Genomic DNA, 15,625 nt, shown 5'->3' on the forward strand with positions numbered 1-15,625 from the left:
AACCAGCGTAAAATTAAATCAGCAACAAAATATTCTATGCAAATGCGAAAAAATTGACGCATTCTCCGATGGAAAAGTGTGTATTTGGTTCGAGTTTTCCTTTCGCTTCTGTTATTCTTCGATTTTCATTTTTTACTCTTAGCATTTCACCGTTATCGACCAGCAATTAGAGAGCTGACAAAATATAAGTGCATAAACCTGCTCAAGTAGCTAAAAATATGTTTTCCTGGGATTTCTGGTCTATGCAAAATTGGTTCTTCGGCAAAAGTTTGCAGTTTGAGTGGACTGAAGAAGGTCTTGAAGTGCAAAATGTTTGATTATATCAATTTAAGTTTGGTGTAGTGGATATTACTCAGAAATACTCTTAAGAGAACTATCTAGGTATATGGATACATTTAATTAAGGCAGTAATAGATGGCAATCACTTATAAAAATGTGTGCTTTAAATACCGATTATATTTAATAAATAACATTTTTAATTCTAAGGTATCCATCGCTAGATAAATTAGTCATTTTAATGATATGCATGTTCATTGTGAACAGAAAACTATAAAATATCGTAGACAGAAGCATTCTTTAAAAAATATTTAAATTAATTCAGTAAAGAAAGTATTTATTTTGTGATCAAAATCTATAAATATACCTCTCTATTCACTGTCAATTTGAAACTCCACCTATTGTATAAATTATCTGTCAAATCCATGCTGAAATGTGTGTGCTTGTGGTATTTTCAGAGCTCAAACCTAATTTATTTTGGGGGAGAATTAAAACGTGTTCCCTCATCTGTCAGGTTCAGCGATGAATCGAACAGAGGAAACTGTTTTGTTATTCAAAAAAACAATTGGAGCTTGCCAACCTGTTTAGATGACCGAATCGCCTAGTTGTTTTATTCGCCATCGATGGCCAAAAATGTATTTACGCACAAATATGCCGGCAGAGATTGTGTGGTCCCGCAATAAAATTCGCATAATTCCATATGGAGAGTCGATTGGGAGCTATTTCAGCGTTCGAAACTTATTCTGCGCCGCTGGCTGGGTTAATGTTTACATTTTATTATGGCAAACTAAAACCAACAGTTTTATGTGGTTCCTTCTTTTTTATTGGCCAATATGCTTGTGGTTTTTACGGCGGCGGGATCTACCTTTATGGCAGAGCTGTATATTTTCTTTATCCTTATCGCTACATTTCTGTCTGTCGATTGAAATTGAAAATCTTATCATAAAAATCATCATGTCGTGACTGGGAAAATGGTAATGGTAATTTCGCCGAGCGGCAGCATAAGGATACTCGTACAATCGGTAAACGAATCTTTATTTTATTTGCCGTTTATATTGGAGATTTATTGGACGGGGAATATTTCTTGAAGTGGCCCATAACGACTTTATTGCGTGATGGCTGCGAAATAAAAAAAACTGTCAATAGCTGGAAAACACAGGGTGGTGGCCGTTTTCCTCCTTTCGTCGCATTTAACAGCTCATCAGGCAAGAGAAACCAACTAAAAACCCTGGCAATCAGTGGAGCATAATTTGTACAACAATTTCCGCTGCAGACCGAGTCCGCAGAACCGGTGTCTGTATTTTTGTGTTTTCCGTGTGGTCAAAAGTCAAAAGTCCGTTGAACCCCAGTGAAGCGTAAATGTTTTTCCTGGTCCTCTGCTTGTTTTTCCTCTTGTTGCTCCGCCTTTCCTTTCCAATGATTCAATAACACGTGTTAGCGGGCCCAGCAAAAAATACGAAACAACCTCCTCGACGGCTGATTAGAACAATTTCAATTTTCACGCGGACATTCTCGTTTTTTGCTGCCTCGGACTTTTTGCAACGTCAGACCTTTCGGGCACGAAGGTCATTCAATTTGATTAAGCAATATTTTCGTTTGTTTGGGATGATTTAGCAGGATATTTATGTGTGTGTGTGGGTGTGTAGCCCGTGACAGGTCGAACACTCCACAGTCATGCCCGTCCCTCACCCCATGGGATTAGGTTTGGGATATCCTTTAGCCATTCATTAACCCATTGTTTGCGTTTAAGGACTTTAAGAGCCAATGCAGTATGAAACTTTATGTTATGGTTCTTAACTTTAAGCTCACATTTTATGCATAAGAACGAACCATTAAAGAGGTCCTTGTTAGTATTTTAATATCATAAATATTAATACATTTATTCGTAAATTGCAACATGTAAGAGTTCATTTGGCTCAAGTATCTAGTATCTAGTGTACGTTATTGTTCTAGGATCAAGTAAAACGACATTTGTGCGTCGCAAGAAACTGTCCCAAAACGAATTTCCTTCCACCTTACCCAACTTTTGCGGAACCCAATAAACTCTTATTTTCAACCGCATCAAAGTTTTCTGCTGATTGTAATGCAAACTGTATTTCACCAACGGCAGTGCTTGCCAAGTGTGAACTCTCACAAAAGCTTTTCAATCTCGAATTCATTTGCTTGAAATCGAATAAGCAGACTTCGAGAGTCGCAGAAACAGAGAAGCGAGAAGTGAGATTCAAGATACAAGATACAAGAACCGAAACGAGAAATCGACAGACGGGGAAACAAGCACTTCATAATGAAATGAAATCTTATCACATTTGAGCTTGATTGCTGCCTCAGCCCGCAATATTGTTGCAGGAGGATATCTCCGGAAACAAACTTGCAACTTTGGCAGCAGTGAAATCCAATTCAATTGCCATGTCCTTTGGCACTTGCGTCCTCGAGTTACGCGTCCTAGTCGTAATTTTACTATCATTTTTATTTTCATTTGGCATTTCTGGCACTCACCTGTCGTGGGATTGTGTCGTCCTGCGGCCGCCAGACCAAGATTGCGTGGCAGGGTCATGCAATCTCCGCCTCCGCCGCCACCAGAGGATCCTCCTCCAGCACCAGTACCGGCCATGGCAGGACCCACTGCGGTGCTGGTGAGCAGGACATTGCCGCGACTATCTACCAGCGCGGTGCCGCCGCCCGACATATTCAAGGCGGCTGTGTTGCGCGCATAATTCAAAGTGGCCGCATGATGGAGACCGCCCGACTTGGGCAGCGTCATCATGCCGGGATTGTAGCTCACGCTGCTGCCGGAGACCACCACGGAGGCGCCACCGGAAGCGGAACCGGCTCCGCCCCCAGCCCCGCCTCCCGATCCGGAGCCACTTCGTCCGAATGTTTGCGTGCCGGTCATTCCCTTGATTTGCATGTGCTCACGCTGCTGCTGCTGTTGCTGGTGTTGCTGGTTCTGCTTGGAGCTGGTGCTGTAGGTGACGTTGCCCAGGTTGTCTGTGGTCACCTTAGACCCCTCGATGCCACCATTATTCAGGGTCCCACCACTGCCACCACCCACTTGCTGCTGCTGTTGCATTCCTGTAGGAGATTGGGGAATAGAAAATGTAACTTTAGTCTATGAACTTTGAAACTAAAGCACTCATTGACAAAACAGTTTTTTGTTAAATAAATTGGTTTTTTTAAGCACAATAATAAGTTTGCAACGAAATAGTTTGTCGTCGGTTTATAAACAATGCAGTTCATATTCATAATTTACCATTTTAAATGTAGAAAATAACATGGCTTTAAGCTGATTAAGGTCTATCAATACAAAAGTTCAATTTATTGGCACATAAAGTTTGAAAATTAAATTTAAATATACTTATATGTTAATAAATCGAAAAGGACACCTTAAAAAATGCACAACCTAGTGACAAATATGACAAATATTCAGTGATTTTACTTAATTATTACTTGAATAATAGATGTTCTCATATACTTTTAATAATTAGCATTCAATAAGTTTTTAAGTTTTACATATTTATTTGTTTAATAATTTTAATATTTATTTGTTTAAGTGATAACCAATCCTCTCGACCTCAATTATGAATTTGATTATATTATTACATTATGTTATTATGATTGTATTGATTATTACGATTATATAAGGCAATAACACAAAATACTTTAAGGTGAGCCCAAATCATATGAGTTGAGTATCATTTTCGGAAAAAGCAATTGCCTTTTGCCGCGAGATAAACACACCTACCTGTGTTTGAGCAGATGTGCGGTGGCGGTGGCTTCACCTCGTTGGCCGCTGCTGCGGCGGCTGCTGCTGCGGCTTGGAGCAACATGGCCGCCTGGCCGGCCTGGTCCTGATGGCTCTCCACGTCCACGATGACATTGGCCGAGCTCTGCGAGTGACCCATATGGTAGTGGGCGTGCTTGATGGGCTCCGGTGGGTAGGGCACCTGCTGGTGCAGGCTGCGCTGCTGGTACTGCTTCTGCAGTGTCTTCACCTCCAGCCGCGTCTTGTCGCGCTGATAGTAGACTCCGGCGAAAATCAACACGTTGAGTATGAGCAGGCTGCAGCCAATGGCAATCGTAACGCTCAGGGCCGTCGAATAGGCCGCATAGCCGGCTGCCTCGAATCCGGAGGCCAGAGTGTCCGAGGAGGCGTTGGCCAGAGTGGTCGGTGCGAAGACACCACCGCTGCTCGAGTAGTTTCCTCCAATGGGTATGCAGGTCGTGTACATGTTGTTCGGCTCCACGGTGGTCACTGTGGGTGGGATGGGCATGAGAAGTGAATTGCATATTAATCTCTGTGGACTGTCCGTAGTTCATTTTGCTCGCTCGGGGTCCACAGGTCGGATGAGTAATTATTCATATGGGGCGAATGGGGCTGATCGGGCTCAGAAGATTGTTTCAGTCCGGTGTCTTGTGACACAATTTAATGTCGAGCTCACATTTCTTGGGGCAATTTGCAGCTGGGTGGTTCAATATTGCCATTTAATAAAATACAACATAATTCGCTTAGCACCTGACAAAAGGAAACCTTTGCCTCCAGCTATTGTGTAATTATAGCAAATGCCTCGCTTTTAATTAGTTTCTTTGCAGCTCGAGGCTAGCTTTAAAACTATCAACAAAATGTTCAACCATATATACTACAACATTATTTGATTCCGTATTATTATTATTATTATTATTGTATGTAACAAAAGTGCGCAACTTATGTTCAAAAGAATGTGCCTTTATTATAATATTATAAAAGTATATTGAAACTTATACAAAACAATATCACAAAGAGCAATACCACTCATTTGTGTTGAATGATATGTAACTATTGTTTGATGAAAACAAAAAATCATTTAATGTTTAAACAATGGTTGAAAATTATATCACATGTTATGTTGTGAAATAAATACTTTTAATAATATGCTATTGATGTGCTAAACATTGTGGAAAAGTCGGCTTACCACAAAGGAATACCTTCTAGGACAAGTTGCCTTTTGAGCTTGGAAATGGGATTGCTTTTGAATTACATCCATTCCGTTTTATTGAAATTCCGGTAAGTTGAACAAAGTTTATTATTAAACCCCAATGTTGTTCAATATCTGGGAAAGTATTGTATGGGTTTTGTTTAGGTTTAGCTGGGCTTAGTGCCTTTTGTGGCAAACTTGTTTTCGAGGATGGTTCCTTTGTCTGAAATGTCCAGAATACGGAATTATTTCCATTTCCTATGAAAGCGCTGGAATATTACGCGCTCCACTTGGCCGCCATTGTATTTGCTAAGGTATTTGAAAGCGACTGAATGAGTTGGAAGCGCAAATGTCTGTGAAAACAAATGGGTTTCTCGCTGGCTCCCCTTGAAAATGTATTTGTCATTGTGCTGCAAGTGTCCTGGCATTGTCCTGGCAGTGTCCTCAAGTGCTTCCTACACTTGGCATTGTTTTGTATCAAGTGTGGGTAAATGAATGCCGTGTTTCTGTGTGTCGTCTGTACTAGCTGTTTGTCTGCAAAGTTTTGCCTTTCAATTTTCTGCATATCAAACAATTTCGACAAAGTTGCTCGTCTCACAAGATTAAAGACTTGTGCACGTATTTTGCATAAATATTTCGCAAATAAAACTCTCGTAATAATCGGGAGTGGGCGGCACAAGTGGGTGTCAATAATCGTGTGATGATTCGCAGCTGCCATTCAACCACTTGCTGCTTTGTCTTGGGGGTTCTTCAATTCGCATTCAAGTGTGGCATTTAATTTACTCAAGATTGTTTGGTCGGAAAAGCATCAGGTGAGCTCTTTTCTCAAAGTTTTCCCTATTTTCTTTTGGGGTATCCAATTTGGAATTATCCCCTACCTATACATGATAATTTCTCGCCAACTTTTTCCATCAATCATGATGGCAAAAACTCAAAGGCTCTCGACCTGACACTTGAGTTAACTCAGGAAAATGCTCAAGCTCCTTTTTCTCTCATTTTTGATGTGGACGAGTGTGTGTGTGTGTGTGAAGAGGGACAACCCTTTTGGTAAATTGCATAAACAGATAAATTGTGATCCCCCCACAACAGATCCGACCCTCGACACTAAGCTCTTTATCATTCCGCCCCATTTTGCATTTAATTTTGCAAGTACAAAGACGGCGTGCAGCATTTGGAATTTTTCCCATTTCATCTTATTTTTAATTCCTTTTTATATACATTTTTATTCCCATTTCCATTTCGCTTCTCCGAGGGCCGCATGCGTTCAAGGACCCCAGATAATTATGTTACGAGGACACATGGCCCTAGCTTGAGGCAGACAGATAACCGAAAAGGCAGGAGGGCAAAAGCAATGCTTAATGTGGCTTTAATTAGTGGAATCACAAAAATGAATGTGGAGGGGAAAATAATAAGAACGTTGTGAAGAAGTAGAGCAACCCCAAGCCATAATATTAAACCGAGCAGACCTGCCTGCTGTTTGTGCCACGAAAGCGAAAAATATCTGAGGCCGAAATGACCTTGCATAAATTAGATATTAGCCGTCCCGATGCAGAGGCTGCCATCCTGCGAAGGACACTCTGGCATTTATTAAGTGAACCATTTCAATTTTCACTGATAGTTTGACATTTCCCAGCTTAATCAGCCGTGCTTTCGCAAGCTAAAGAAAAACGTGAAAAAGCCAAAGGAATCGCAGGAATTATGCAAATGATCAGGGGCGAAAGTGGCAAGGCAGTAGGCTTTCGGCTAAGTCTGCTTCCACATGTTGCTTTATCTCCATCTCTGTGCCAAATAACTCAGGTGAGCCCGCCGCTGCTGCCTGGTTTTCCTTTCTATTTTCATTTTTCGCTGGAATCCAGGTCAGGCAAAGTAGCGCAGCGTTGACTTTGTGCACTCCGAACAATGTGGTTTGCCTGTTTTTTTTTTTTTGTTTGTTTTTATGTTCTGGAAAACTGGTAACCAAGGCTTAGACAAGACTCTGGCAACTTGATGATGGGATAAACGGCATTGAAAGCATATTCAGTGGGACTGTAGGTGAGTTAGGAGGCATATCTGGGTTCATCTCCTTCATTCATCGAAATCTCTTAAAGGTGCCGCAATTATTAATGTTGTTTCCCACATAGCCGAGCTTAAATCAGGCAATGCACAGTGGTTCACATTGTCTGGGGAAAGCGGCCAAAAGTACTTATAGTTGAGGTAGTCACTTATATACATTGATATATACTTGTATTTTAATTATTCAAAATTCAAAAAAATATATAATACATTTATAATTTAAAAAGATTGCTTAAGTAAATCAATGGCTGATTTTAAAAGCTTCGACTTTGGTTTGCATGGAAGTTTTCTTTGACCTGTGATAAATGGATCAGAGCTCAAAAGTACAGGACCGAGTATGGGACCGAGTACGTGACCGAGTACGGGACCAGTACGGGACCAGTACGGATGGATCAGAGCTCAACAGAAGTCTGTTCCAAAGTTTCAAACTTCTGTTTGTAAGCATTCATATAAGTTACTCATTTGCGTCAGAGTTGCTTCGCATATATTACACCTGGGCAACTGGGATTGACTTCACGGACACCTTCACTTGCAAGTTGCTCACGCTGCAATAATAGATTGATATCATGCTGTCTCTTTCGATGCTATTCTTGAAGTAGACAGTTAGAGCCAAACAAAAACATGAATAAATTTAGACCAATTATTAGAAAGTAATGATACATTTAAGGTCAAAATTTGGACTTTGATTATTTTATTTTTGGCCAATGGGGGGAACCACTGTGCAATGTTTCGATTTGGATATTCTATGAGCATTTGAATGAAAAATGGGCATGGAAAACAGAAGAAATTTCCAAGTACTCCAACACTTCGCCAACCCTACTAAAACTTTTTGCGGAAAGTTGTTATCTATACGGTGGTGGCACAGTGCTTTTTTAGTTTTCCACTTCTTTCGAGTCGAATTTTGTTGCGGCTGCTTTGTTTACGGCAAAGTCTTCCGTTTGGCAGTCGAATTTTTTGGCTTTTAGCTGCATATCTCAGTCGCCGCATTCCTGCCAAGTTGTATAACCAATGGCTCTGAGGTGATGACGCCTGCGATGACAGGGGAAAAGTGGGAAAAGCGGGCTTGCCGAAGGAAAGGCAAGACAAGGCGGCACAGTTGGTAAAGTCAACGCTTAAATGAAAAGCATGTCAAAGTATGTCGAGTCCATATGACACTGTGACTCGGTCGCTGCCTTGCAGCTAGACTCGGGTTTTCCGCTGGCTCTCCAATCTCCTGTGATTTCCCGCACTTTTCCAGCACCCACCCGACTCCGAATTTTCCAGCTAGTGCTGTGTGTGTTTTTTTGTGGCCTGGCTGCGTCGTCGTCGACTGTCAACCTGACAGCTGTTTGTCGCATTTCGGGCATTTTATCATCTTCCACTTCCAGTTTTTTCCCACACCAGTACAGTTCGTTTCTATCTATGTATCTCTACCCCGCCAGTTCGGCTTCAAGTTTTTGTTTTCAGTTCGCACGTTTGTTGGACAGATTTAGTTTTGCAGCATTTCTGGCCCCTGCTCTAATTGAAAAGAACTATCACAAGTCGCCCTTTGACCTACGCCAATTTCCCATTTTCCGGCTTATTTGCTTGGGTCACAGATTAGTTGCTTGCCAGCGGAAACCGTATGGTGTAGAATTAATTTAAACATTAAACTATAATTGAATAAGCTATTCCTATCCGGATTTAAGGTGCTCGTTGAAAAACAAGCTTTATGGTCGATTAACAAAACAAAATTGCTAAAATGTTGGCGATGTAAGAATTCGTTAAATGCTGTTTATGCACACTTGAATTGGAACTCATTATAATAGAAAATGAGTGAAAAATGAATTTATGCTATGCACTGAAAACAAAAAATACTCCTCCTTATAACTTTTTTTGAAGAATGAATCTCATAACCAGGAACTAAACATGATACCTCATGGCTTAAACTTAGTAATGGCTTAAAGTTAAAACGCCAAAAAGCAAAAGTTTTGTACAAAAAGCAAATCAACAAAAAAAACATAAAAAAAAGTCAATGCCATTTCGCAAAAAAATAAAATCCAAAATTCAATCATTTCCAGCTGCAAAAGTTATATAAGTTTAAATATCTAATGATTATTTTTTTAAATAACTCGCTTTTCAAACCAAATGATTATTATATTTAAGTAAAATGTATTTTATTGATTTTTAAATTCCATTAGTTTCATTGAAATGTGTATCATCCAATTAAATTATCGAATAAAAGCGCTCTATCTTTCGACCACTTTGCTCGACATTTTAATAATTTTTAATTTGCCCGACTTTGCATAGCAAAAGAGTCCTTGGCTGCCGGCACGCCCACGCCCACACCCACATCCTCTCCCCTGTTTCCTATCCCCTCAAGCTAATGCATTTTGCATTGGCCAACTTGGCAAAATGCGGGTTATTAGAATCGGGTTGGGGCATTTAGTATCTTGGCTGGGGGAAAGTAGAAAGTTTCGCCTGAAATTGACTGTCTTAGTTTTGACTTTGAGATAAGCCCGGCGTCCTCGGTGGAAGTAAGTCGAAGCCGTTGCCATGGTTTTAAACCAGGCCACGCCCACAAGGCACTGGCCCTGCCACTATAACGCCCCCAAAGTCGCCGCATATAAGCATTTGATGTTTGAGTTGGATTTTCTCCGCTTTCCCCATTCACAGAGGCGAACCAGCTGCATTTTCCCCAGCTGCGGGGACAGTTTATTAAAAATTGCACTAAAACATAAAGAAAACGAGGAAAAAACAAGCAGAAAAGTTTGCTGTTAATTTAGAGTAAGTGTTGAAAAAGTTTCCGCCAACGAGTTTTACATAAACTGGTTTAATGACTTCGCATCTGAAAACGAGCAAAGAGGGGACCAAATAGAATGGCGCAAGTGCATTAAAATTATGCGCTATTTACATTTGTGGCGTCTTAGACAGAAGACCCTCTTTCATCCCAAACGAATCCTCCAACCCCCCCATCCCGTAGACCAGCTAGAATGTAAACGAGAATTTTATGCCAGAGACAGACAGTTGGGCAGGGAAGTGGGTATCTGGGGGAAGGGTGCGCTTTGAAAAAAGGTTACACACACCTAATGCTTATAGAGATTACAGTTGAGTGCATTTCCAAAAGTCAGCACTCGACACAATATAAATTCAAAAGCCAAACCTTAGTATCCCGGGGCCGGACGCAATTTCAATAACCCGGGCCCCAGCTGGAGGTCCAAGTTCGGGTTGGGTCAAATGGAAATGTCATGCCAGGGCCAGAATGGGATGATGGGAGATGTGGATACGGATACACAGCTCCTAGCTCATTCCACCCACTCTGCCCCTCAAAATGCCAACTTTGCAATTTAACTTGCTGCGAGACCGACCACAAAGTGAAGTAAACACTGACTAGGCCGAGGCCAGCGTCTAGGGTAAACAGAAATCTTTGCTGCCAAAAGTGTTGATTTTTAACTCACTCTCCAACAAAAAAACCTACCGAAAAAAAAATAAAAAAAAAAATGAAGAGAAGCCAAATAAATAGAACGAGTTTTCTCCTTTGAATTCCGTTTTATTTGATGGCGACCCACATGGATATGTGGAATATATATCACTTGCGTCGAGTTATTAAACAAATGCGCACATGAGCGTAGAAATTTTTGTGGCCGCATCCTAAATGTTTGACTTTGGATCACAAATAGCTTGATCTTCCCTGCACACATGGTGCATATGAGTAATTTAAGTAAAACAAACGGAATAGCAGGGCCGGAATAATTGAGGCTATCTGAGATATGATGAGAAATAAGAAGTATGAGTTGCCAAATAAATTTATGCTTACCTAATCAAGGAACCTTAATGTGCTACAGATTTTAACTTCACCCGTTTTACCATCGGAAGTATCAAAACCAGAAGGGAGTGACAACGCTTTAAACCATTAATCGAAGGGAGTTTTCACCCTAATTCCAATTTGTCAGTCTTACGCAGAATGTGCAATTAAATAAGTCAGGCTCAAAGGCCAGTCAAGTGTCCTTACGGCTTGGCCTTTGTCAACCGTATTAAACGACAAATGCAGACTGTGCAAAGGGCCAAAAGGGACGAAGCCGAAATACGAAATACAATCTACAAAGGCGATAGGCGTAATTCCTTTGGGCTCGGTTTGCCGTTTTGCGACGGTCTTATTTGTTGTTTTTAGGTATTTAAGTGACAGTGACAAGCCGCAGCGAGCGTACAAATGCGTGTCTGTGTTTGTTTTCAGCATAAGATTTTAGGAGGAGGCTACTTACCGCCCAATATGCCGTTCAAATAGGCCGAGCCGTTCAGGCCGCGTCCCTTCTTCATCATCAATTGCTCATCGACGAGGAGGAGGCGGGATGAGGACGACGACGAGGATGAGGAGCCAGTTGCTCCGGCGGCTGTCGATATGCCAAACGGATCCGGTTTAACGGGTCCCTCGTACAGGTCCATATCGTCGTGATTGCGGAACAGATTGTGCCGGGCTATCACATCCTCCATACCGGCGCGATGGAGCTCCGGTATCAGGCGCAGCCAAATCGAGAGTTGATGGGCCCGAAAGTGATTCTTAATGCGCGGCTTCATTCCTGGAATTTAAAGAGTATTCCGGTGAGTTGCTTGCAGGGCGGTAAACAAAAGGGCAGGGCAGTGTAAACATCTTCATTTTCATTTCCACAGTGTGACAGATATCAAAAGACCCACTCATCCACACACACGAAGCATGCATGCAAATAGCCCTAATGCTAAACTATTCCATTTGGCCGTTGCCTTTGCTTTTGGGCCATTTTCGAGTCATTTGCATGCCAAAAAGGTGAGCGACTGACACTTGCCTCAATTGAGGCCAGGACCTCCTCCGTCTGGATCTTTGGGCAACATAAGCTGCACCCTCATTTCCCGGACTTGATGTCTTGTTTACTTGGGCGGGGTGAAAGCGACATAACTGTTTAATTTTTAATGGCCCCCCAGCTATTCCTCCTAAAATCCTTGAAAGAATATGTTACCAACAGCATATGGATTTATATTAAATGGGGTGATCCATTTATAAAATGGTAAAAATATCCAAAAGTTTGCAGCAAAACGGGTTGTTTACCCTGTTTTCGTTTTAAAACGCATTTTTAAGGACTATTTTATACGCTACATTTTCTTTTATTATTTCCTATAAGTGTGTTCAAAAGAAATATGTACTGACAAAAATTTGTAATGAATCTTTGTAATAAGCGGTAAGTTTGTAAACATATTTTTTCATAGTGTAGACTAATAAACCCGATTTTTTTAGAAAACTGGGCTGCAAAAAAGTGGAGTCTCGTAACCTACTCCTTTTGAGAGTAAACAGGTGAAAGTTTAGCACTGCTCTCCACAGCTGCACGTATTTATAAATTTCTGAAAGGCAAAAGAATTACTCTCAAATATGCAGAAAGCTTTCGTTCACCTTTGAACTTTCGATCCCAACGAACGGGGTGGCATTTATAAGAAAATATGATGACTGGGCGAAGGAGCTTCCTGCAATCGTGAATCGCAAGTGCAAATCCGATATCCCAATAAATATTGCATGCATAATTTACGCAACAGAACTTTCATACAAGCCGGATTTTACATAAGATATGCTTATAGTTCGAGCAATATATTTGCGTACAAGTGTATTTGGGAACATATGAGTGTCAGCTGCGCTTGTGTGCGGGAGATCCTTTTGTGCCAGCTCCCCCAACAAACATTATTTGATTTCGATTTCAGTTTCCTGGCGTATCGAATGAAAACTGTGTCCGCCACTCCACGGCGGAATCCTTTCAACTTGCTTATGTAAAGTAGAAGGATGGGCGCTACTATGCTGTATAGAATGTCAGCTGTCGCTATGTGTCGTTTCAATTAAAATCAGGCGAAAAGAGGAAAATTCAGAGTGAAGGAGGCGAACGCTCTACATGAGCGCAGACATATCTTTTGATACGTTTCGCATCGTCCTTCAATGCTCACATGTGCGTAAAGTGCGTGTCGGCAGGATTTCACCTCCACTAAAAATATAAAAACGCCATTCTCGTGTGTACAATGCGAAAATCCATTGCCATAACCTGCGCGTAATTTCTATAAAGCGTTAAGCGCGCAAATCTGTCGCTATCTTCGTCAAAGCTTTTTTAGCTTATTTGTTTGTCGAGTGGGTATACCGATTTTTGCAGAACTCCAAAATATATTATACCATTTTTAAAAAATTTATATATATTGCGAGTTTATCTGCATTTGCATGACCTGCAGATACATTTTCAGTACAATGTACTAGGTATCAATTCTTAATTTGAGGGATAGAGTAAAATATTTAACAATTTGAGTACAAGCTTGCAGGCGAATTTATGCACAATTTAGGGTATCTGATAATCGCGACATTATGCAAATAGCTTGTCCCCTCTTTTTTGTATTCTTCAACATGCTTCCGTCGCGTCCGCGCACAAAAGGTGTGAAAAATTTGAAATTAATAACATTTTCGTACGTTTGACACGAGAACGGCAACGGTGCCATTTTAACGCACACATAAAGCTTTATGCCCCTTTGGAGCCTCTCGCCTTCCCCCAGGATTTCAGCACCCCTCACCACTCACTTCAGGTCATGTTTCGACATTCTCTGGGCGTTTTGATTGCCCTTCATCTACCAGGTGGCTTCGCTGTTCTCCTCTTGGTGGGGCTGATGGTGTGATGCTTTTTTCCACTTACATTTCCTTCAAGTACTTGTGTGTTAACTCCCTCGTTTTTTGCAAACCCCTCCAAGCCGCCCCTCCAATTTGTTGTTGTTGGCAAGCAAAGCATGCTCGGGCAGTGCCTTCTTTAAAATTCAAATTAAATTTGATTCTCCCTGTTTTTTTTTTTGCAGCTGGTTGTGTGCTTAGGGTATTCTTGGTATTTTTGGGAATTTGTAGCTTTTATTTGGCTTGGATTCCATGATTTTTTTTACTGCAAGCCAAAGTACCCATACAGCATTTTGATGGCGTTCTTGGAGTGAGCGAATTATAAGAAATGGTTTTGAGCTTGAGCCACTTGCATATTAACAAGCAACGGAAATTCCATTTAAAAATATCGCCTTATTGAAAAGGAAAATGCAAGTAAAGTCGTTCAAAGGCATTAATCTTTTAAATAGTTTTCCTCTGCCACAGGCAAACAATCAAACGAACAACCATTTCGTTAGAAGCTTACAAAAAGATTTCTGTTTGAACCATTCACACAAAAACATGGAAAGTGCTCTGGTTGGCGGGGGGTGTGGGGGAAGGCGGGAAACTTTTTTCTGGCTCACCTATTTCCAAATACTTCTGATGCAGCGGATCATAATTTTCCCAGGTGATGCTGCGAAAGCGGTTGCGCTCCTTTGAAACCGGCAGCGACGAGTCCTGGCGATGGTGTTCATTGGGATTTCTGGAAACAGAAAGAAAATGTGCAAAATGCGCTGTCATCAAATTGTTAGGCACATTAGATAATGCATTCTTCATAACAATGGTAGCTTTCAAGGAAAAGGAGTTCATTCATATAACCATTTTTAAATTGCATGCATTTAGTAATCCAGAATAATATATTTAGTTATTCCCTTTTTTTTGCAATGAGGGTTGGTTGGTGGTACTCATATATTTCCCCCCAGAAACTTCAACACTAATGCGATGATGGAAAGTAGACAGCGTGACTTTTTTTGCCTCAGTGCATAAGTTAGACGTTTAAGTGGGACTTAAAAGTGCCGAACGGACGGACAGCAGGTGTCCTAAGACTACTCAGGAGCACTTTCAGCGTGCAAAGCTCCCTCAACTTACCCGGTGCGAGCAAAGTTGGTCCAGAATATCATCACCGCCTCGGAAAGAGCCGTCTCCGATTTGGTGTAGTTCTGCGGAAAGTGACTAAAGCCGTCGACCAGTGGGGCGCCGAAAATGTAGGGCAAGTCCTCGCCGTGCACAGTGCCCATCCTCTGGGGATAGTCGCCGTCCTTTGTCTGGTAATCGAACACGTAAAAGTAGCACCGACCGGATGGCTGAGTGGAGCCCGCCGAGGTCGAGGCAGCCGCATTTGCACCCGCCGACCCAGCGGGCGAGGATGAGCTGACCGGCGGTGGGGAATTGGCCGCCAGGATATCACCAGCCCGCACAATCGGTGCCACAAACTGGGCATCGGATAGGGCGGCCACAGCCGTATCGCGGGTATTGATCGGATGCTGCGAGGTTCGATCCCAATCCGTGTACTCGTTGACGATCTGAGGGGCAGAAGGATATGCATTTTAGATTTCGCATTCAAAAGCTGATACACTTAACTAATCTTATAAAGCAATGCTTTGAAAACATAAGCCATTTTAGGAAAAAAGCAATCTAAAGTTGTGGGAAATATTAAATAGTAACAAGGGGAATATATTCTAAGGGATGTCTAATAAATTGTCCTAAAGAT

At 41.5% G+C, this 15,625-nt stretch overlaps 1 protein-coding gene across 1 annotated transcript in view; it reads right to left on the reverse strand.

Annotated features, from left to right (window-relative positions):
• The window catches only part of LOC6619292 (neuroligin 4-like), a 42,373-nt gene that overhangs the window by 15,423 nt on the left and 11,325 nt on the right, over positions 1–15,625 (reverse strand). Inside the window, exons 8-12 of the mRNA XM_032721720.1 lie at positions 15,004–15,437; positions 14,499–14,617; positions 11,501–11,815; positions 4,019–4,528; positions 2,773–3,348 (exon numbers count right to left, since the gene is read on the reverse strand). Coding sequence (XP_032577611.1) covers positions 2,773–3,348; positions 4,019–4,528; positions 11,501–11,815; positions 14,499–14,617; positions 15,004–15,437 — 1,954 coding nt within the window. The remainder of the gene's footprint in view (positions 1–2,772; positions 3,349–4,018; positions 4,529–11,500; positions 11,816–14,498; positions 14,618–15,003; positions 15,438–15,625) is intronic.

Source organism: Drosophila sechellia, chromosome 3R, assembly GCF_004382195.2.
Source record: "Drosophila sechellia strain sech25 chromosome 3R, ASM438219v1, whole genome shotgun sequence".
In the NCBI taxonomy this organism is placed as follows: domain Eukaryota; kingdom Metazoa; phylum Arthropoda; class Insecta; order Diptera; family Drosophilidae; genus Drosophila; species Drosophila sechellia.